The sequence below is a fragment of the Uloborus diversus genome, chromosome 3, assembly GCF_026930045.1.
Source record: "Uloborus diversus isolate 005 chromosome 3, Udiv.v.3.1, whole genome shotgun sequence".
Classification (NCBI taxonomy): Eukaryota; Metazoa; Arthropoda; class Arachnida; order Araneae; family Uloboridae; genus Uloborus; species Uloborus diversus.
Genome location: NC_072733.1, coordinates 161,484,447 through 161,509,771, shown reverse-complemented (window position 1 = coordinate 161,509,771; position 25,325 = coordinate 161,484,447). Strand labels below are relative to the sequence as shown.

The following is a 25,325-nucleotide window of genomic DNA, read 5'->3' as shown; positions in this document are numbered from 1 at the left end:
TATGATCAATTTTTAACAAATCTACATGAAAAGTTTTTAAAAAATATTAAAACTTATTTTTTAAAAAATCAAAAACGAAAAAGTGCCGGAAATTTTATCTCACAAAAGTCTTCGTACACTTTAAAAAATGTCTATATATTATAGAATAATCTAACTTTTTATTAAGTTATTATTTAGTAGAATAGTATGCAGTATCAACAACACTTTTTAAATGTCTGGGAATAGATTTCATTCTTTTTTTTTTCTTTTTATTTGCGTAATTTCTGAGTAAGTGTTCAACTACACTTCGAGTCTTACTGTTTCTAGATCTATTTTCGTTTCAAAGCCGTATTTTCGTAATTTAGCCTCCAGATATCTCTAAATACGTTACATTAAGTTCAAATCTGGAGATTGAGGGGGTATTTTCTAAACTTTTGGACAATTTTCGAGTTACTAGACGCAAACGTTGAAAACCGTGTGCTTCTCACTCTCAGAAATGGACTTTCAAATTCGACGAAATTTTCTTCGTTTCTGACGAAATCGCTTCCAGGGATATGCTCCGAGCGAACATTTCGTCAAATTGAGGAAACTGCTTTCGTCTCTGGTTTGAAGATGCGAATTTCGTCAAATGTAACGAAATATTTCTTCATTCTAGTTTCGTCAAATCGACAATCATTTTCGTAGTTTTGAGAGTATTAGTTTCGTCAAATTAATTTCGTCACATTTGAGCATGTTAATTTCATAATTTTTTTGAGTTTATTTATTTCTTTTATTTTTATTTTTTCTTTTTTGAGCTGATTAGTTTTCTTTCTTTTTTTTTCTTTTCTATTTTTTTTTGACAATACTGACAAACCTCGTTAACTCGAACACGCTTAAAAAGAATTACTTCTAAAACGGACTTTTTTGTAATCCCTGTCCCATTGTTTATTGTTTTTCGGATAAGACGAATTCTGTTAAGAATAATCGATTTTAATGATCCATTAAAGTTCGTTTTAACGAGGTTCGACTGTATCTTATAAGATTTAGTCAAATCTTTACTTAAGAATCTTAGCACCATAATTTCCCACTTTGATGCGCATAGTCACACTAACAGAACAGTCATTTACGGGGGGGGGGTATTCATGGGGGTTGACATTCCCCCCCCTTGATTTTTGAACATTTATTCTTTACGTACGAAAGGTCGTGGTTTTAGTTAGTTCTCTATAAAAATTGTGAAGAGTGTACACCTTTTTCCACAATTGGAAGAAAAATCGAAAGGACTGGCCTGCACTCCCCCCCTCCGCCTAAAGCAAAAGGCAAGTGTTTCTTGAAAAAAAAAGAAAAAAAAAAGATGTTAAAAACAATTTTATTAATGTAAAAATACAAGCAGACAATTTCTTTAAAATGTAAAAATAATTATTGCAAATTAAAGTTAAAGAACAATGTGAAATGATTATCTGGGAATTCGGGCTTTACGATGCATCGATACATCGTAAAATACCGATGTACAGTATACCCTACATCATTACACCGGTTTAGAATAAAAACCTCTAAACCGATAGATCGGTGTGCTCCACAAGTTTGCTTACATCCAAGCTTTTTTTTTATCCAAGCAAAAAAAAAAAAAAAGAACGGAAACTCGCATGTTAGTCCGGCCCCATAAACTCCCCATGGTATCTAACTAAACCCCCATAAGGGGGGGGGTTTCCTGCAAAAAATATATTTTTTGCCGGATCTTTTCCATATTTGGCACAGAGGTTCATTCTTGATGCTCAGGAATACTCATTGAGCAGAATTCGTCCCGCTAAGGTGGGGGGGGGGGGGGAACAACCCTCATGGGGGATCTCCTTATAAAAGCCAAGTTTATGTCTGATTTTTCCAAATTTGGCACAGAGGTCCTTTGATGCTCGGAAATGCACACACAATGGTTTTAGTCCCTTCATGGGGGGGGGGGGGAGGGCAACGCCCATGGGGTTTATCCTTACAAAAACCAAGTTCTGTCGGATTTCTTCTAAATTTGGCACAGAGGTCGTTTGATGCTCGGGAATTCAAGCAGGGTAGTTTTCCTTCCTCTATGGGGGGAGCAACCCCCATTGAGGTTCTCCTTATAAAAAGCAAGTTTTTGTGGGATCTTTTCTGAATTTGGTACAGAACTTCTTTAATGCTCAGGAATTCTCATTGGGGAGTTTTCGTCTAGCTATTGGGGTCTTTTTTTTTTTTTTTTTCAAAAACCAGTTTTTTATAAGATCTTTTAACAATTTGGCACAGAATTCCTTTGATGCTCGAGAATTCCCTCGTTTTAGTCCCGCTATGCATGGGGAATCCCCCGCGTGGGTTTTTGTCGGATCTATTCCAAGTTTGGTACATTTGTCCTTTGATGTTTGTGAATTCCCATAGGGTAGTTCCCGTGCCAAATTTGGGAAAATTCTGACACAAGCTTCGATTTTTGCAAGGAAAACTCCCCTAATCGGGGGTTTGCCGCCTATAGCGGGAAGAATAATTCAAACTGCTTCAACTACTCGCGATGTAAGTTTGGCGATGCATCACGATGTAAAAATTCCTACATCGTCCAGCCCTACTGGGAATATAGAAGTGATACTTCCTCAGCAGACATTGGGTTCTGGAAGAATAAGACATAGGTTACTTTTATGCAGAGTTACATCAATATTTGCTCAAGAGAAAATTGCTGGTGATTTACTTCTTCATTGCATCGCATAAAAAATTAAAAAATTCCAAAAAAAAAAAAAAAAAAGATTTTTTAAAAACTAATACCATAAATTTTAAAGAAATAGTGCAATAAAATGTACAGGTTTAAGTTTGTATATCTTTGTTCGAAAATTAGATATAGAAAATGAAATTAGATAATTTGGAGAAAAATCGATTATTTGTCTTATTAATTTTGCTTCTATGTAGAATGCTTGTTTGGCAAAATTTATGTTTAATACAGGAAGTGTATTATTGCATGCAGTACATACTTTATACTTTGGAGTACTTTGGTACATACTTCATATTTACCTGTCTGGAACTTCAAGGGAAATTAGGTACCTTTATACAACATAATTGATTAGACCTTTACTGATTTACTAAGATAGCTCCATAAGCATTAATGCAACCATGGCCAACGCTAAGACAGAATTGCAAGTAAGAGATTCAAAGGTATGCAATGAAAATAGTGACTAGCGTATCGAGAAAAGTTTGCTAATTTTTATCATATACTTTTTATTTTCCTTTCGATTTTTCAATTGAAATTTTACATAGACATTTTACTTTGTCTGCAGCAAAAACCATTACTCTAACTTAAATTTGGACTTACTAGTAGTTCATCTATGAAATGCTTCTGAAGGGAATTCCCTTTATTTTGCTGATAATTCCTTGAGGCAACAAATATGGCAATAAAATTAATGCTGCATTTATTTCAGCTGTAGAAACTATGTATAATGGAAAAATTCATAATTATCATAAATCAGGTAACACAAATTAACATAGAATTTAGCGTACTAAATGTGAAAATAAACAACAAAGAACGCTTTATAATCGTTATTATTTTCAAACATGCTGCTAACTTACCTTTTTTTTAAATCAAGGTTACCTTCAATAACTTATTTTAAATTTCGGAAAAACTGAAAAAATATTGAAAATATTTAGCTGCAAAGCACAAAGATATAGTTCTTTATGGAAATTAATATTTTCTTTGTAACTTAAAATGCTTTGTTTTAAATTAATACTTACTTTACTTCATGTTTTATTCTGCAAGTAAAACCATTCAAAACAAAAAAGTAAGAAAGAGACTCAACAAATAATGAAGTATTGATACAACATAAACAAGAGACAGCTGCAGAAGGGGATGACATTACATAAACAACATGGGGTGCGACTTTAATAAGTCCGGTCATCGAGCCTAACAAAAAAAAAGGGGGGGGGGGTATCATTTCCGAACCATAAGCTGATAGCCAGTTTGCATTTATTTTTAATTGCATTAAGCGCTTTTTTTCCTCGATTTTTGTGGGCTTGTTTAAAAGGTTGCTAAGCAATTATTAAAAAATATTTTTATGAACACTTTTGTGAGATAAAGTTCTTAATACTTTTTGATTATTAATTTCTTCAAAATCATATTTCATTTTGCAATTAAAATATTTCATGCAGTTTTGATAAGAATTAACTATAGAAGATCTATTGTTTACCCATTTCAAAATATTAATCTTACCTAATGGGTAGAGCAATATTTCATTGAAAATGATAAGTGTTACGTACACTTTGGGAGAGAGCTACTGTATAAATTATTATTGTATTGAATAAAATATTATATGTAGAGTAGAAGAAGAAAAAAATACCAATACTTAGAGAGGGGGTGGGGGGTGGGGGGGGTGGAATATTTGTTTAAGAAAATAAAAATGCAGAGTAAAAAAAATTTGAATTCTTAAACAAAAACACTTCGTTCACCAGAATTATATTAGTAAAATTCATGAAGAAGAATGAAAACACATAACCATGTAACATATTCAACATTGAATTTAAATGCTTCAAAGTTTTATGCTATTATCAAGGCGCTGTATTTATTATCTGCGTTGCTGTAGCTACGGTGGAATTTTTTATGTAAGTTTAAATTCGTAAAAATGCTTTGGTCATCTTTGTCAATTGTCTAACGAAATAAAGGAAGTACGTTTTTGGAAACAAATGTCAACAAACACACATTTTCATTTGCAAATAAAAAATAACGCTAGTTAAGCCTAACGTGAAGGTGACTCAAAGTTATTTTATACAGAATTCCAAACCAAATCGAACAGGTCGTTTTCAATTTTAATGTGTTCTAAATACAACAATAAACACAACACTAAACAAAAATGTAACAATACATAAAAGAAGGCACATTGCACATACAAATTTTAATAAATACTAACCTTCTTTATGAATCCTTTAGAATAACTGCCGTAAAATAATTTAACGAGCAAGTACAAGACTGAAACGAAAACTCCCAGAATGCACTGCAATGTGACGAAATCGGGACGAAATTATTTCGTGAAAAATTTGAGATTTCTGGTTTCGTCAAATATCACGTGATTCGGTGACGAAAGGATCGTAGGAAATAACGAAATAGTGCTCGAGGATTACCGAGTCGTCAAAATTGAGCGTTTCATTTTTGACAGTGTTTATCGTTATCTTGATGAAAAACAAAGTTGTTTCCAATAACCAAATTTTTGGCTAAGAGTTCAAAATTGGTTTTTAAAATACTTAAAGGAACAGCATGATTCATTATTTCATCAAAAAATTCCAAACTACCAAGTCCTGATGCTGATATGCACCCTCACACTAGAACACCTCCTCCTTCCTGATTAACTGATCCAACTAAGTCCTTAAGATTAAGCTCCTAATTTTTTCTTCTACTTACAATTATACAACAATTTAACCAAAAATGTTGAATTCATTTTTATCTGTAAGTAACATGTAATTCCAAAACGTTTTGAGCTTATTTATCATTGATTTTGCGACGAAAAGCGTAAGCTTTCTGTTTTTCGCACGACCAGGAAAATTTCTGTGGGAAGAGGTCCCACTTAATCTAGCTAATCAGAGAGCTTGATGAACAATTTTAGGTGAAAATTGAATGCAAAAATTTTCATTTAACTCTGTAAAAACTTTTACAGCACTCAAATGTGTATTTCTCATAATTTTTTTAACTTTAAATCTCCGATCACGTTTTGTCAACTTTGCCGGTTGACCTTTTCTTACCTTGTTTTCGATCCGATTTCTTTCTTTAAAGCATTTTATCAAGCACTTTAATATAGAATGGAATAAATTAACTACTTTAGAGACATTTAAAACTAATTAACCGCAACTGTGGGAAAAAAATTCAAATTTTGAATGGTGTTTGCGGTTTTTACGAATACCAGCGATTTTACAGTAATAAGCACAATATTAAGGAATAAATAAACGAAAAATTAAAGCCAAATGATTTATAAGGGTCAACACAAATGCAAAAATATTAATAAAACGGCACATGATAATTTTAATTATGAATTTATTCGAAAATATTCGATGTACGATGACTTTTGTGGCGTGTTATTTCTCTGTCTCTTCGTTTTTTGACCCGTTTCAAAAAGAAGATCCGTCAATATTTTGAAAAAACCAATGGGTTGTATTTAGAATGACATAGGAATGATGTAAAAAAATATTGGACTTCATATTCGAATTCAGTTTTGAGTTATTTTGGTTTGATTAAAACATTTCAAAGTGTACGAACACTTTTGGGAGCCACTGTATCAGTTTTATGGGTTATTTTTAGGAGTTTGAAAATTTCAAAAAAATATGCAATTTTTAAGTATGGACATAACTTTGGTTACCTACCCTAACTGAGCAGCATTAGTTTTAATTCGTTTCACAATTCATATCGACTATGTACCTGTGTCTCTTTTGGGAAAATTTATTTGCACCCAACTAATTCAGTTGAACTTATTTATTCATAAATTTGAGAAATTGCAAATAAGTTCCACACTTGGGACATTGAGTTTCTATAAAGAATATTGAGGAAAAAACTGTATAATTGTATTAATAAAAGCGTATGGATACAAAATTTTATAAATTCAGTGATATTTTGATGATAATAAATATGTCATACCATAACAGGACAGAACAGTTGTCATTGGTAAAAAAAAATTGAAACTATTCATGAACAAAAGACGTTTCGTCAAAAAAATACATTTGTTACTTCTACAAATGAAAATGAGTCTCTAAGTATATATCAAGCTAATTCATTTGAAGTGAATTTAACGTTACTATGAAGGAATGGAAAGAAATGTGAAATGATGTGAAATAAGGAACACTGAAAGCTAAAAATAAGCTATGCTCATAATTATTTGGATTTATCAATTTATTTTATGTTTCCAAGAGGGAAAAGCAGAAATATTACATTCAAAAGAATTAAGAAGGCGGGGGAGACCTTCTATATTTTCAGAGGCAAGTGTACATTCTGATCATCGTTGAAAGTTTACAAGATCATATTATTTCTATCTAATGATATTTTTTTCTTTATTGGGTTGTAAAATTGTTGAATGTAATCGCTTTCTCCATTGGTTTAAAGGAAAGAACTATGCTTATTTCTTATTGGAAGAGACATTTGCAGCTTTCCACGGAGTTCGCAAAATCTCTTCTTTAATCCACCATCGGACTTTGGAGAAAGCTTATTGCTATTTGAGAAACATCATTGGATACTGAAAATCTGCCCTCTATTCTATTTAAAGAGCCGCAGTCTGTTTATCAGGGCTTCTTCACTACTTTCTCTATGTCTTACTGCATGTGTGTCCCCATGTTTCGTATTAAACGTGTTTGTTTATGTTCAGCTGTCTGAATCTCTGCTTTACACAACCTTTCAACAGCAGAGCGTGGTTAGTTCTAAGTTTCACCCAGCTACTAAATCACTGCAGTAGCGGAGTAACATGGGGGACGAGATAAAATATTCCGTTGAGCCTTTTGACGGAAGGAATTTCTCTCTGTGGTGCAGGAGAATGGAAGCGGTTTTCGCAGCAAAGAATTTAGAGATGTTTTTGGAACGTGAAGCGGATTCTTCGAAAGCTAATGAACTTTTGGCGAGTAAGAAGGCCTATGCCTTGATGTTATCATTTCTTAGTGATAAAGTTTTAGTTTCGCTTTCGGAAGAAAAGACTTGTGCTGAAGTAATTGCAAAATTGAAATCGATCTATGTTCGAGAAGGAGCGGTCAGTCAGATATTGGTTAGAAAGAGACTTTCAACTTTGAAAATGAAAAAGGACTCATCCATGCAGGAGCATATTGATGAACTGAACAGGCTCGTTACCCAACTAAAATCGTGTGGCGTGAAAGTGAGTGATATGGACAGTATTGTCTATCTTTTGATGTCTCTTCCAGCAGAGTATGACGCATCGAAATCTGCAATAGAAAATCAGCCTTCGGAGAACCTGACTTTAGAGTTTGTTTGCGGTCGTCTTCTGGATGCTGAAGCGCTGATGAGAGATCGTCGAGTCTCGGAGCCCAAATCTTGGAAAACAGAGTCATCAAATGGTGCAGCCTTTTCTACAAATCATCGGGTAGTGTGTAACAAGTATCGCAAAACAGGGCACATTGCGAAATTTTGTAGAAGTAACATAATTTGCTACCAGTGCGGAAGAAAAGGACATTTTAAGAGGAATTGCACAGTCCAGACAGAAAAAAATACATCATCAAAGGATGGAGCAGTTGCAGTGACTTTCGTTGTTGGCGAAGTAGAACATCGGTCATTTATAGTAGATAGCGGATCTACAGCTCATATGTGTGCACATCGGGAATGGTTTGAGGAGTTAAAACCATCCTCAGGAACTGTGTCATGCGCTGCAAAAGCCAGTAAACTGGAAGTAAAAGGAATAGGAACTGTTCGCGGTGTATTGGGTGACGGTGTGCAAGAGATCCTACTGAAAGATGTGCTATATGTTCCAGAACTAAATGGAAATCTCATTTCAGTGAAACAGATACAAAAAGCTGGATACACTGTGAGCTTCAAAAATGACGAAGCAGTCATTGAAAAGGGAAGTACAAACTTCGTTTTGTGCAAGCTGAATTCAAAAGGTCAATATGCAAGTGATTTCGTTCCCTTCATTTCAAATTCCTTTGTTGCAGAAAAAGATGGAGGTGAACTGTGGCATCGCAGGTTAGGACACTCCGGAAACCATGTTCTGAGCAAACTAGGATTACCAACAAGTGACAAATTATGTGAAAATTGTGTGTTAGCGAAGCAGTCCGCGAACCCTATAGGAATAGGAAACCGAAGAAGAGAAAAAGCTCCCGTGTTGACAATCCATTCTGACCTATGCGGTCCGGTCAACCCACCAACTCAAGCGGGTGAAAGGTATGTTTTAACATTAGTTGATGATTATTCTCGTTTTTGTGAAGTTCGTCTTCTTAAAAAGAAAAGTGATGTTCCCGTGGAAATCAAAAAGTTTCTCAAATTGAATGAAAGCGTTCGAAAAATTCGTTGTGATAATGCCCAGGAATATGTTTCAGGTGAACTTAAAGTGATAGCAAATAAACTTGGAGTTACAATAGATCCCTGCCCCCCTTATACTCACGAATTGAACGGAATTTCAGAGCGGATGAACAGATCACTTTTTGATAAAGCCCGTGCACTTTTATATGATGCAAATTTACCTAAGAACTGTTGGGGATATGCTATTCAAGTTGCAGCATATATTCATAACAGAATCCCTAGTTCAAGCATAAATGATATGTCACCCTTTGAACTAAAATATTCCCAGAAACCGGATTTAAATCAAATTAAATTATTTGGTTGTGATGCTTATGCCAAAATTCCTGACACTCGCAGACAAAAATTAGATCCGAAATCTAAACGAATGATCTTCATTGGATATTCTAGCATGGGATATCGATTAATGGATCCTGATACGCACAGAGTTATTGTGTCTCGTAATGTTCGCTTCAATGAAAATAAAGTATATGTGCAAGATAGAAGTAATTCACCAGACGAGCTCCCGAAAGGAGAAGAAAAATACGAGGAAAAACACGACAGAAATGTAAATAAAGAGTTAGGAGAAAACGAAACCAATGTAAAACAAGAAGTTCCGGCAGATACACCCCGACGATCAGGAAGAAAAAGTAAAATGCCAGAGCGATTTGAAGCAATGTACACGTCAGAAGAAACGTTGACCTTTTATGACATCTCAAAACTACCGGAAAAACAACAAGCCCAGTGGAAAGTCGCGATGGGGGAAGAATTGCGCTCTATCCAGATAAACAAAACTTGGGAACTGGTAGATCTCCCTGATAACGCGACCCCCATAAAGTGTAAGTGGGTGTTTAGGAAGAAAAGAGATGGAACTCTCAAAGCCAGACTTTGCGCCAGAGGAGACCAGCAGAAGGAATACGTAGAAACTTATTCGCCAGTCATTGGGATGCCTTGTTTACGATTAGTTCTTGTTTCGATTCTTCAAGAGGATTTAAAGGCTTATGTGATGGATGTGAAAACAGCTTTTCTGAATGGTGAGTTGCAAGAAATTGTTTTTATGGAACAACCGCAAGGATTCAACGATTCATCTGGCAGAGTATGCAAATTAAATAAAAGTTTATACGGATTAAAACAAGCTCCTAGACAATGGTTCTTCAGATTTTCGCAATTTATGTTGAAAATTAATTTTAAGCAGTTAAACTCGGAACCGTGTATTTTCATCAGAATTGTGAATGGAAGAAAAATAATAATTTGTTTATATGTTGATGATATTCTTATCGCTGGATCAGATGTTTCAGAAATAATGATTGTGATTAAACTTCTTCAAAATGAATTTCAGATGTCCAAACTCGAACCAGCTTCTGAGTTTTTAGGAATTCGTATGGAATTTACTTCTACTAAATTAGTGCTAGATCAAAAGGAGTATATTCTTAAAATATTGAAGAGATTTAACATGAGTGAGTGCAAGCCGAGTGCAACACCTTTAGAAGCAAAGTCAACTCCAGCTGACTTTGAGGAAGGAACTAGCTTCAAAGGACCTTACCGTGAACTAGTTGGATCTTTATTGTATCTTGCGATGACAACACGACCCGATATACTGTTCGCTGTGAACTGTCTCAGTCAATTGCAGGAGAATCCAACAGAATCGGCTTGGAATGGACTTAAAAGAATTCTGCGATATTTAAAAGGTACATCGGAATATAAAATTGTGTATAGTAAGTGTTGTGACTCAACAAATGATGTTGATTGATCTATGTATGTTGATTCAGATTGGGCATCAGATCCGCGTGATCGCAAATCAGTTTCAGGTTACGTTATTTTTTATAAAAAGTGTCCAATTTTATGGAGCGTGAAGAAACAAAGTTCAATAGCTGTTTCTTCTACTGAAGCTGAGGTACTTGCAGTTGGTAAGTCTTTAATACATCTAGTGTATTATAAAAATATTGCATGTGAATTTCTTACTGTAAATAACATTGTCATATATGAAGATAATCAGTCTGCAATCAAATGTATAACTAATGAAAATAGTTCTGGTAGATTGAAACATATTGATGTTAAGTTAAAGTTTATTAGAAATATTTTAAATGTTGAAAATATATATATTGAATATGTTTCTACTGATAAACAAATTGCTGATATGTTTACTAAGGCTCTTCCAAAATTTAAATTGCATGAACTTATGTCATTGTGTTGTTTAGTAATAAGCGATTAAGGGCGGGTGTTGAATGTAATCGCTTTCTCCATTGGTTTAAAGGAAAGAACTATGCTTATTTCTTATTGGAAGAGACATTTGCAGCTTTCCACGGAGTTCGCAAAATCTCTTCTTTAATCCACCATCGGACTTTGGAGAAAGCTTATTGCTATTTGAGAAACATCATTGGATACTGAAAATCTGCCCTCTATTCTATTTAAAGAGCCGCAGTCTGTTTATCAGGGCTTCTTCACTACTTTCTCTATGTCTTACTGCATGTGTGTCCCCATGTTTCGTATTAAACGTGTTTGTTTATGTTCAGCTGTCTGAATCTCTGCTTTACACAACCTTTCAACAAAAATAAACTTCTTTAAAATGACAGTCGGTGTCCCAAACTATTATCTTTTGCTGAATACATGAAAGAAAGATCAAAATAAAAAGTGTTCCAAGTTAGGGAAGGAGGTCCCTAACTTGGGACAATGAACATTTTTTTGTTTTATTTTTAAGGGGACAAATCTACACACCTTGTCTTGAAGGGACGTAGTAAGGAAATCCTGAAAATAGAATATTTTGTTCAAATGGAAAACGTATGATTAATATGCTTCTAGAGGTAAAAGTTCAAAACTGTCCTAAGTTTGGGCACTTGACTGTACAAAAAATTAGCTGAAATTTTTAGCGTTTATGACCATAAAATCACGATTTTTAACTTTTTATGGACTTCTAAAACCTGGGTCCAGTCGTATTCGACTTGGGGCTCCAAATAGTAGGAAGTTCATTTTCGGGTCAATTACTTAGATTGACGCCAATAAATATACATCCAAAAACTCGTTAACACCCAAAACTCGAACTGTAGCGAAAAACAAACAAACAAACATTTATTTATATTGCCCTTTTAAATTGAATTTTTCAGTGAATCCAAGTGTGAATCAAATGGATTCATATTTATAGAAATGAAACAGAAATGATTTGGATTCATAGGTCTGAATCCGAATAGATTCGGATTCGGATTCATAGGTATGAGTCCGAATTTCGTATTCGGATTTACACTTGCAAATATGAATCTATTCGAATTCACACTTGTGAATACGAATGTATTCGTATTCGGATTGACACGTTAAGGTGCTGTGAATCAAATTCGGATTCGGATTTACGAATACGAATCTGCCCATCTCTGCCTGGTAGCAACCTGTCGTACCGCCTTTTCGACGCGGATAGCGAGATCACAAATGGCCAATCCGGTCGTGTTTCATGGCTTCATCGTAACGCACGTGATTTTCCCATTATGAAAGTTACGCTTTGATTGGAGCGTCGTTTGCTGCTGAACTAGAAATATCGCGCTGTAACCACCACGAGCGTTCGGAAACACTGCTGTTCCACCAGGTTCCCAGAGAAATTCCAGATGCGTCATAACCACACCGGACTAACCACGCGGTGTAACCGATGGATTGTTTCCGAATGCAGCCCAGGTGACACGCTGACCAGTAAATATGGGTCTGTCTAAAAGGTTGTTTAGATATCTTTACTATGGTCTAGAGCAGAGCAAGCTTTCAAGTGTTGAGCAATCTAGGTAAAAAAGCGAAACCTTGTACTGATTATTTAGATTACGCACGGGGCACCACGGATTTGTATAACCCTCCAAAACCTCGGCTTTTTGATGTAAAGACATCCAATTCCTGAAAAATTTGTGCATTTTTACATTGTTTTATTTTCTTTTACTTTTCAAGCACAAATGTATTTACTCAACTCTAGATGCCTAGTATAAAAACCAATAAAAAAATTTGTTTAAAATGTCTTTTAGATTATTTCTTCTTCCTTGTTCATTTCACTGGGTCTTATGAGGGCAGTTATTACTGATTGTATGTAACTAAATAGCGATGGAATAAGATTTAATTTCTGTATTTTTTAAAATCATATTAAATAAATTGAAAGATTCTTCAGAACTCGCTGAAGTTTCTATTTTCAATTTTAATTTGAATCTTTCCGTTTCAGGTCGATGTTAGAAAATGACATTTCAAATCTTTTACCATTGCTAAGCTGTGCTTTGCTTTTAATTGAGACTGTGATCTCAGATGAGCCAAAAGTGTAAGTACAAATGCTGTTTTTGCAAAGCAAAAATACTGTGCAGTAAATAATAACAAAAAAATCAAAAATGTATACAATAGAGAAAGTGGGACAAGCTGAACCTCTAAGATTTGAAGTGAAATTAAGAGACACTTGGAGATATTTCTACGATAAAAATTAGTTAACATATTTCCTTATACACTTGAGAGGAAATGCTTTCGAGTTTGGAAGTCTTGATGTACGTAATTTTTTCTTGTAGATTCTTTAGTCAACCTTAACAAAAGGACAGTTTTACTTCATGGGTGGGGTAAAATAATAGTTTTGCCAATTATAACCAAGGGATAAAATATGAAACGTGGAATTTCATTACTGAAGTCAATTATAATACTAACTACAGTGAATTCAATTAGTTACTTTCATCATGCATAAAAGTAATATTATTTCTGGTATGAAACAGGAACTTTAAAATCGGACGAAATTTTTCAATTTTTTTCATACCTCAACTGAACCGCTGACGGCACTAAATACAGCTTCAACTGCTTTTATAGCAGTTACTTTAATAGTTACTTTTGTAGATAAAAATGTTTGAACTTTTTCATAGATAAAGTTTCGTGAAAGTGCAATTTATTGACATAATTTCATCAAAAGTTAAACAAGATTATTTTTTTCTATAAGTTGGTGTGAAAAGTATTTTCCGACTACAACTGAATTTTTTTTTCATTCAGGTTTGCTGATAAAAGCGATAAAGAAATCTTGGATGCTTTAGTAGGACCAGACAGTCAGTACGACAAAAGAACTAGACCTTCTTGTAAGCTGCTTTGATATTTTAATTGCAACAGTGGAATTTTGTTATTGCTTAGACTTTTCCTTTCATTCCTGAAATATTGAACTTATACAGGTTTTAAACCACTGAGAGTATGATTTTAACGTACAACGGCGGATACTTCAGAATTTACAACATAATAATCTTGATGCGCGTAAGAATTGACGGCATTAATTGGAGCTGTCGGAAATGCTTTTTTGTTTTTCAAAAACTAAATCCATCCAACAAATCTTTACGAGCCTTCTTTTCTATCTTTTGTCGCTTATATGCATTCCAAGTCGTTATATACGTTTTGAATTTCTTTTTCTCCGGAAAGCATTCTTCCCCAGTAAATATGCAGTCGAATGAAATATTGCAATTATTTGCCAATTTTGTTTGACATTTGACAGCATGGGGTTGTTTAATGCGAGCACAAAACTCCATAGCTTCTTCAAATTATTCTTATTTTGATTGAAAATTCATCCTAGCGAAAAAAAAAGTTTTGATTTCAAGATCTAGGGCACGAGAAAACGTATTCATTTAAGAAAAAATTTACCTGTGCGAGACTCTAGTTATTGTTTTGCTTTGAATTCGATTACAAGGTTCCATATCCCACCAATGAATCCACACCTTCCGGGTGGGCAAAGGAATTTTGTAGCTGCGCTATTGGTAGATACAACTGATTGAATTTGATTCGATTGAATTTTGTAAAAGTTGAATGAACCCCTAAGTTGAACTTGTGATTAATTAATACAACTGTCATGTTACACGGAGCTGTATGGAGTAGATCACCTTATACATCACTATTTTTAAAACATTTAAAAATAGTACTGTACATACAAATTAGAAAAAAGCTTTAAAGACTAGTAAAACTTAAAAAATATCCATGCACATTAAATCAAAACATCAACACAGTTAAAACTAGTAAATCATAAAATTTACTTTGGAAAAATAATTTTTCGTCAAAATTGCATCAAATTGATTATCGGAAGCATTTTGTTCTCTATTAAATAATCAACATCGATGTGATATAAAAACTTTCTAACACTTTTCCTGCACTATTAGAAATTCAAAAGCACTCTAGGGATAGTAGGAATACATGATTAAGGGACCCATTCAACATTATTTTGTTTCAATCAGTGGAATTCTCTCTACCAAACGCGTAGAGAGAAATTTCCCCATGGGCAGAGCAAAGGAAATTTCTGGCAACGCTATTAGTAGACACAATTGATCGTACTCGATTCAATCGAAATCTATTACATTTTAATGAGTCCCTAAGACAGATTGCATGACTGACAACAAAACGTATGGTCATGTGGTGAGAATTTATTCAAGGTTGAGGACACACACACACACAAAGAAGTGCAATTCTTATGGTGGCACAAGACCAAATCCAATAGCAGTACGTTATTGGCGAATCAAACCATGTGAAAAGGACATAGCCATGGGAACAAGAACACATCTATAAAGTTTAAGAGCCTCTCTAATACATCATCAAACTAATAAAATTATTAAAATTTAAGCAGTTGATATAACTTGCATAGCTTTAGTCCTATGCACGAAAGAAATAATTGTTAAATGAGATCAAGTGTGTTTCGCTATTTGGTCTTATTTTGCTCAGAGAAATGCATCAGAAAAATATATTACGTTTGATCCCCCCCCCCTTTCTGAAGCAGTGTAAACAATAAACAAATTAAATTTGATGTAACAATCTTAGTAATTAGATAATCTTAGTAACGCAAAAACATAAATAATTTCAGAAAGCCTTCATAACAGGACCATCATAAACAATTTGAACTTTTATTGGATATTTTATCCTTATCCAGAGCCAAATACTGAAATTAAATCTTGAATTAATTAAGAAGATAAATATTAATAAATAAGTAACATACACATTATTTTTTTAATGTAATTACATGAAATGATCTAAGAAAATATTGGCTTCTTTTATTTTTTAAAGCAATGACAAAGATTCAAGTAAATGTCTTACTGCATTCTCTTTCTTCTCCGGATGAATCCAGTTTGGTAAGTTGCTCTTCGCAGCATTTCTTTGATACTTCTGCGAACGTGTTCTTCGAGTAGAATATATATATATATATATATATATATATATATATATATATATATATATATATACTAAAGAACCGGAAATTTAAATCGATAACATTAAAAAAAGAAATAAATCAGCTGTAGCTACCCGGGTTTGTACCAAATTTGGCTATATATCGTCGCCTCAGAGCAACAGTAAGATATCTTAGTGCTATTTCTGGGATTAGGTATCTTACTGTTGCTCTGAGGCTTCGATATATCCGATTCGGTTGCCAAGCCTGGTGAGAAACTGCTACTTTTATCACACTATTTAGTAAATATTGTAAAGACACTGGCGGGCGAAGCACCCGAATTGTACTGCTGAAGGTTATGCACACTAATCGAGCCGCGCCGAAGCGGCACCGCGTCGTAAGCGAAGAACTGGAGAGCAGGGGGCAGTGTCTTCTAGAATGAATGTATAATATATTAAAGGGGGAGAAAGTATGTTCTAGAATACATGCATGCAACACATACCTGAATACATACATGCAAACTTTTCTTTTATTTTATGATATATAGTAAATTTTGAAATTGTACAAACTATGTAAAGACGCTTTGATGTTGATGTTCAGTTTCCTTACATTTTTTAGTTCCAAAAAAAAAAAAAAATGTGATACTTAATCTTGTTTTGCAAGATATTTAATGTCTATGAAAATGTGTCACTTTATATCAAAAACATACCGATTAAATAAATAAAAATGATTAATATTCAGTGGGCTCTAAACAATTTGCAGAGTTCCAGAAACGTATTATTTAAAGTTAAGATTTTAAAAACCAAAATGAAAACAAGCAAGCTTTGTGTATTTCTATCGTTTGAAAAAATAAATAAATAAATAAATAAAATATAGCTTACGCAGTACGAACTTCTCAAAAGTTATGTCACTTATTATAATTTTTGTTTTTTAAACAACACTGCAAATCTTAAAACGCTTTTTGAAAACGTTTTATACACGAACACTTGACCCTTTTTCAGAAGACTTTGACACACGTTTTGGAAGTTTTCAGTACACTTCTAACAACGCTTTTCAGAGTACTTATTTGGTGCAGCACTGGGGGTGCATCAGAAAATATTTTTTGACCACTGACACTCTTTTTTAGAACACTTAGTTGCACATTTTTTGGGACACTTTTAAGAACATTTATGAAGTATTTTCATTTTTCTATACTCTTTGAATATTTTACATTAAGGTTTTGCTGTCACTTTTATGCAATATCGCTTTGTAGCTTTCAACCGCCGGGCAATGGGTGGTATTTGACCAGGGAAGGTCAGCTATTATATTCACGAAACCAATCGGTAATGATTCATTATAACAAAATTCCTAGTTGCATCATATTAAAGGATTCTATTGACTAGCAGGTAAGAAAGAAGTTAAAATCCTGCTTGTGCGAAAGAAAGTGAATTTCACAAATATGGCCAAATGAGTTCCCAAAAAAGTTCTCAAATGTGTTCCCAAACAGTTCTCAAATGCGTTCCAAATTTGTTCTCAAATGCGTTGCAATCTTTAAACTTAACGAATATTCCAAGCGGGATGTACTTTCGGAACACATTTCCGTTCATTTTCTTTTAACAAAGAATACCCCAAACACATTTTAGTGTACATTCAGGCAACTGGAACACTTTCTCTGAATTAAAGTGTTTCGAATGATCCCCCTCCCAACTAAGAATGACATTTTACGTTTTAAATATAACACCAATTTACGAATCATGACACAGAAGAATAAATGCACAAGAAGTACCAGGTGCATACGCTCTGCTTGGATTTTATTTAAATATTTATGGATTGAAAGTTGAACGGTTTTATGTTTATGTTATTTTCAATAAACCTTAGTTTGTGCTTATAGCTTTACTCTATTTCCTTCTTCGGCTAAGAATTATGAAGTCGAGTTCCTCATGTATCGAAGATGGGAGGATCCGCGACTCAAGTACCAAGATGATGGTCGCCACAAGTATTTGAACGGGATGAGCCACGTAAATGACGTTTGGCTTCCTAATACATACATCGTGAAGCATGGGAGCTTGAAGGAGCCGCTAGTTGATGTCAGCCTCAGGGTGTATGATAATGGATCAGTTGTTCATATAATGAGGTAAGTGTATTCAAACATATTTTTAAAACATATCTTGTACCTCCCGTACAACGATTCTTTTTTGGTATTATTGCTGTAAGCGTTTACAAAAGTAAACGATACGTAAAGTTTATGTAATTGTCAATTGACGTTATCAATTATACAAAATAATAATAATAGTAATAATAAATCCATTTCCGAGAACACACCAAATAAATGTTAATCCAGCAAAATAATATCCACCAATCCACGAAATAAATAATAATCATTTATTTCGTGTTAATGAACAGTTTACCAATAGAGACAAATTCTCAAGTGGGTTTAGTTTACATGTGAACCAATGAGAATCAAGGAAATGTAAGTTTACTTTTTTTGGTTTTGGGCGAGCGTGCAAAGTTCAACCCCAGGTAGGTTTTTCCCTTTCATTGAAAAGTTTTCTACATAATGCTGTATACTATACAGCCTGGTTAGCTATACAGTGTCTAGCTTATTTGGGCTCCTATAGTAATAGGGTCCCTACGTAGCTAGGTAGCCGGTGCTACCATTTCCATGGCACTGGAGACCGTAGATCATGCGGCCTATGTGTCGCTGCAGGAAAAAAGGAAGGTAAAAAAAAAGGGGGGGGGGGAATAGTGTTCATTAGATTTTTCCGCTTACATCGACATAGGTACCTGTACATTAGGGTGGGTCATCGTCCTATGGTAAAAAAGAGTTTCCGATTTCCATCGGGCAGGGCAAGAAAAAGGTGCCAAATGACGTTTTAAGGTTATATATAAAACTAGCAAAAATACCCGGCGTTGCCTGGGTCAGTAATAATTATGAGAAACAATCGTTACTTGCCCTTGTTTTCTGTTTTAAGCGAAAGAATTTAAAACAAACCTTTTTGACGTGATTAAAAATCGAGCTTCTCCCTTATTCAAAAAACTAAAATAGCAATAAGTATAAAGAACAAAATAGTATTCAATTAGAAACGAAAGCAAAGGGGTCTAAGGACCTTTAACCTTCAAAATTTTTGATTTTCTGGAAAAAATATATGTCATGCATAATTTAATTTTGAACAATTTGATACCTTATTTATTATTATACACCAAAAACTTTTCAAGTTATCGTAAAAATGCGTTAACTTTCCCCATAGAGATTTATGTTAACAGCAGCTGTTTAAGCCTCTTTTTCTCAGGTGCCGATTTCTTCGGTTTTCTCGTTTTGCGCGCACGATATCTCAGAAAGTTTCTAATATATTTCCGTGAAACTTTTCATGCATGTTTGTCTTGTACATTTTTATGATCTGAACCTAAATTTTACTTAAAAATAAAAGTTAATATTTAAAAAAAATATTTTTTTGCCCAAAATTTTGGAAATTTTCGATATTAACTTATTAAATTTCAAAAAAAAATAAATAAATAATTAAAAAAAATAAATAAATTTAGGTTCAGGTCATAAATATAAACCAGATAAACATACATTAAAAGTTTTACGGAAATATATAAGAAACTTTCTGAGATATCATGCGCGCAAAACGAGAAAACCGAAGAAACCGGCACCTGAGAAAAAGAGGCTTAAACAGCTACTGTTAACATACATCTCTATGGGGAAAGTTGAAGCATTTTTACAATAACTCGAAAAGTTTTTGGTGTATGGTAATAAATAAGGTATCAAATTTTTCAGAATTAAACTATGCATAACATATATCTTTTCCAGAAAATCGAAAATTTTAAAGGTTAAAGGTCCTTAGACCCCTAAAGCATATACAAATTTGAAGAATTTCCGAAATATGAAATTAAACTTTACATGTTTAAAAATATTTATCTGTTAGTACTTTTTTTTTTAAATCTAAAACCTTCTCAGTATGGCTATTGATGTACGAACTGTTTTAAAAAATGTAGCAGCTCGTGTTCCCCTTACACTTGCTTTAGTTATTTTGGGAAATTTCAATTTTTGTGAACACTTGGTGCGGTTTAAAATCTTACCAAATTTGCGAGAATCATTTTGGGACACTTTCGATAATACTCCCCCTCCTTACTAATTTTTATTATAGAAATATTGTTGCCAGATGCTGAGATACTTTTGGTCAAAAAAAAAAAAAAAAATGCCGCCAAACGGTTTCATCCGAAATGTTTCCAAAATAAGTAGTAAAATTTGGCGATTGTTTGAAATCGTGCAAAAAGAAAAATTAATGGAAGTTTTTGTGCGGTTTATGGATTTGCCAAATTTAGTTGTTGAATTATTTTACACAGTATTTTTTTTTTTTTTAAGTATCTTTGATTGGCGATATTTTGTGTATATGGTGAAAGCTGAGAAACATTATTACGTAGTCTTTGGGCTCAAAAACAGCGACAGTGGAAAAAACTGCCAAATGCATCAGCTACTGAAATCTTTCTGAAAAAATTCTGGCGAGCAAGTGTCCAATCAGCATAAATAATAATAATTAACCATTAATTACATAAGTTCCGTTTAAAAGTAAAATGATCAGCCAAATCCGTTTATTTTTAGCCAATCTTGTGGAAAAACGTTACTTTAAGATTTGACTTGAGAAAAGCCTCAAAACGTCAGACGAAACGCAAAAATATTCAACAATACAACAGTTCTTGGGAGTTGAGATGACACACTAAATAATGACTTGGGTTGATGAAAGCCTTCGAACAGGGAACAAAAAAGCTCATAACTCGTTTTTTATACAACTTAGAAACTTCGAACAGATGCTATCTTCAGCAGAAAAATTGGCGCTTTCGATGGACATATAATGTTAGTTTTTTTCCACCCCCATATTGGGACATTTATGCGAAAATTGGGACAAAAATTGGAATAAAAAGGGAACTATCAATCGGATTTTTTTTTCGAACTGGTCTATAAACCTTCCCAGTACCAAACTGAACAAACGCTGAAAGTTTCAGCCAAATCTGCCGGGTAGTTTCTGAGATCTTAGGGAACAAATTTACCAAAGTCCATTTTTATATATATAGATTTCATTCGATTAGGAGTTTATTTTCTGCCTCCGGATTGAGTTTGAAAAACCCGTATTTAAGAGGAAAAAAATCTATTTTCATTAAAAAACTGAAAAAGAAAATTACAAATATATATAATAACTTAAGGTTGTCTAAGTATTAATCATTTATTTACAAAAACGCTTATGATAATCATTAAGTTTCAAAATTAAAAATATTCATCTTAAAATAGCTTGAAAGTGCTTACAATCAGTTTGGCATACGTTTCCGAGACTCCAGTTGGTTCTTTATTAAAGCTTCTCTTTTTGCACAATGTAGTTGAAACTTATGTCAATTTTAACTGCCCTTCGACAGGGGTGCCCATCCCCAAATGCTGGGAAGTACCCACCAGAACGAGACCCCCCTCTCCCCAAAAAGGTCGAAAATCTGTAAAATCAACCCTCTTAAAAAATTTAATGCCGCAGTCTGCGCTATGAACCCCCCTGGTGGGCACCCCTGCTTTTCAATAGCCTGGGTGTATGGCATCGCAGGCATAGTAAACTTCTTTTTTTTGACAGAAATAAACAGTTGAATAACTTCTTCAGAGATTGATTACAATATTGGTGGATCAGACACATTTTTCCAGTCATTGAGATCAATTTAACAGTAAACTTCATCAAACTAAACAGCAAGAATGTGAAAAGTTAGTGTTTTGAGAGTCTATTTTGCTGAACACTACGAGCTTCTAAAACCAAAAGAGCTGCCAATTCACGGATGTGCTGTTTCAAGTCTGTCAGCATTGCAATAAATTAATTTTTAGGACATGCAAAAACACTTTCTTTGGATTACGGGATTTGTTTTGCACTTTTTGATAGCAAACCAGATTGAGCATAAACTTTGACGACTTATATTGCAAGAATTATTAAATTTCCAGAAGGAGATTCCACTGAAACACACAAACTTAGAATTTGATTAGCACGAGTTAGCCATAGAACTTGGGACATTTTGCTAGGCTATTATTTCTTGCTAAGGCAGATTTTCGAGCGATTTTACGCTTTCTACAAAGTATGTTTTTCACAATAATTTCTGAAGTGGTGGGGTAAAGTACTACTGAAGCAATAGCTACTGCAGCCCTGTCTGATACTTCGTATCTATCACATGTCCGTGAAAGCAAATTACAGTCTACTGTATTGCTTGTAGTAGTAAATTTATCGATATAAGCGTTCGTAGTTTGAAGCTTGTAAAGGTTCCTTGAACTCATTTTCACTGTTCGTATCTGAGAAGAGATGCGATGAAATAATGATATTAAAACTGTCTTCACTTTCTTCTTGAGGCTGAAGCTGCGATTTCTCTCCCTCTCTCATGTTTTTTTTTCCGGACAAATGTAGTCGTTAATATCTTTGCATGTGTAAGATGAAGTGTCAAATAGCAATCTACTAGCTTGGTAAAATGATTCCGGTAATTTTTTTAGTTAATTTTGGATACAATTTCAAAAAACTGCTGCTGCATTTCAAGAGGTAGATTCTTAGCATCTCAAACTCATTTATGTTGCACAGTAGGCAGGGAGCGCTTGACCAAATTTACAATTTCAGCCAATTCTAACACATAAAATGGCAAACGAATTCAAACCAGGTGCAAAATGAGAGTTTGATCACTTGTTACTGTAAACGAAGTAACATTTATTATTATTGTAACCTTACATGGAACGTATCTAATTTGGGTAAGGAAATCCAAACTTCAAACTCAATCCGGAAGCAGAAAGACTTATCAGAATGGAGTAAAATTTCATTCATGTTAGTTTGAGACCATTTAGCACCTTTTTAATCCTCTGCCCTCCTTAACATTTCGATTTTTTTTTTGACCCACCCTACTGTACATTCTTGTATAAGCATGCATTTTGAACAGACTCTTCCTTCACTGTCTTGCATGTCGTTACTATGTACAGCTCGCGTGTAGAGTATAATTTAGAAGTAAGATTGAAAAAAGTTTTAAAATTTAAAATGTTGTTCTGAATATCAACAAAGGAGTTAAACTGAGAGTTGTAGGGAATTCGTTGTAAAATTTGACAACGGGGGGGGGGGGGGGGGGGCACATGGATTGCTGTGATGTAGAAAATACATGTAATCTTTTCATAAAATGCAATTTATATTGATAGCCATTGCTTTATACTATCATAATATCTCATATCGAAAGTTTTAATTTAAAAATATTTTTAGAAACTGAAATTATTAATAATAGATTAAGGAAGAAATAACATACAATTTAATAGTTTAAAAAAAATAATAATAAAAAAAGACACAAGCTTAAGAAACAAATATAATTAAATAATTCAAAACAGTCAGAGTTTGGATGTGGGGGGATGGGGCGAGAGAGAGGTGGATTAGCACAAATTAACAGATTTACTTTTTTTTTAAAACAAAATTATAATTTTGGGGCAGTAGTTAAGACCGAAAGACTGACTTTTGAGGGAGAAAAAACGGAGATAATTTTGTTCGAGAACTGAAATTTTGGGGAGAAAATAATGCTTCAGAAGCATATTTTAAGAAATTAAACTATTTTTCAATCATGAGATGATCAACAAACTCATTACAGGAAGAAAGAATTGTAAAAAACATCGGTAACGCACGCATCAGTTCAGTAACAAAAGGTTTCTACTTATATGCTACTCACAGGATTATTACTGATATGACGAATTTTCCGCAAATTTGATCGCTAAACATCGCTAATTAAAGATTCGGAAATTAAGGCGCATAATTATTTTCATGGCAGAAAAATTATTTTCAACTATGCAAAAAAAGTTTGAGAAATTAATTTATTTTGCGTTTTAATCTGCGCTATCGACATGATCCTTCATTTGGTAGAGAAAAAAGAACAGATTGGAAACTTCTTACCTGTAATTCTATGCAATCAAAGTGAAAACTTTTGATTGGAACTTACACACCACATAAAAGGCTACATACCACGAAATCCATTGGAGCCAAATAAATGTTTTTACTAAAAATAAACTTCCCTTAAGTTTGCGCTCGACACATGATATGAAAACTTGGGACGATCATAAATTGCCTTTTTTTTCAATGTTGAATTCATTTTTTCTAAAACACAATATTCAATTCTCATAGATAAACATAAAACACGTTACTTCATTTGGTATTTGTTTTTGCTGCAGTGTTTTGTTATACACAGGATTTTTTTTGAAGTTTGTTATTCGAACGTGAGACAGTTGGCAGTTCCATGACTGCCACATTTTTTAAAAAGTTTTTAAAAAATTGGAATTTCTTGGGAAACTTATCTGGAATTATAATTAGTAATTTTAATGATATTCACCCTTATGTCCAAATCTTTAGTTTTGGTAGTTACAACCCTTTAGTTCTACGTGCTTTATGTGTAGTACATTAAACTGCCACTCATTTGAAATTGTGTCCTGCAAATAATTCTTAAATTTTAATTTCCATATAGTGCAGACAAGTTTGACTAAATAACTTTCTTTTCACAAGAATTTTCTTTTATAATACTTTTTTCTTGATTTACACTACTTGTAGTTGAAACAACTACTAATTTTTTTTTTATGCTTGACGTTAGTTCTTTATTCAAAACTTTACCAGAAGACGCATATTCTTGTCTCCAACGGGTCAATATTGCGGTCAGATGTGAAATTGAGAATTTATTTTTGAAATTTAGTTTTACTGATTGCTTCTGAGAAATTAAGTAAGAAAATGTGCCGTTTATATTTAAATATGAGTGCTTAAAGAAAAACATAGATCTTAGATCACTTTCACATCAAACAAATACAAAGCCTTAAATATAATCAAGCAAGCAAAATGGCTTTGTTAAGTTGCATAGCATAGTTTTAATTGTGAGCCAGAAGAAGTGTTATTAACCTAAATAAAATGCCAAATCATCAAATGAAGCAATGTTTGTAGCTCTCATTTTGTTGCTATCACGAGCAAAAACTTGAAACTTGTTACGAACACGGGGATATTATTTGTTTGTACTTGCGTGACAGTGATTGTTTGATTTTATCCCCACGTGTAGGTAGTGTACTTTTTTTCTACGAGTGAGATGCATATCGTTTCCATGGAGAAGTTCATTAAAACTTGCAGAAAGCTTTATTGTTGTCTCTCTACATAGCGTTTGGAATAACATTGCAATATGAGTATATTTATGAACAGTTTATTTATTCATCTCTTTCGAAGTTTAACAGCTCCAAATAGGGGAGAGTGGTAATGAATGATATATATATATATATATTTTTTTTTTGCTTTTAATTTTCTATTTTTT

At 33.6% G+C, this 25,325-nt stretch overlaps 1 protein-coding gene across 1 annotated transcript in view; it reads left to right on the top strand.

Annotated features, from left to right (window-relative positions):
- The first annotated feature begins 12,598 nt into the window (after positions 1 to 12,598).
- The window catches only part of LOC129219019 (glutamate-gated chloride channel-like), a 51,933-nt gene continuing 39,206 nt past the window's right edge, over positions 12,599 to 25,325 (top strand). The window contains exons 1-4 of the mRNA XM_054853339.1: positions 12,599 to 12,678; positions 13,898 to 13,980; positions 15,935 to 15,999; positions 17,933 to 18,147. Of these exons, the coding sequence (XP_054709314.1) occupies positions 12,599 to 12,678; positions 13,898 to 13,980; positions 15,935 to 15,999; positions 17,933 to 18,147 (443 nt within the window). The remainder of the gene's footprint in view (positions 12,679 to 13,897; positions 13,981 to 15,934; positions 16,000 to 17,932; positions 18,148 to 25,325) is intronic.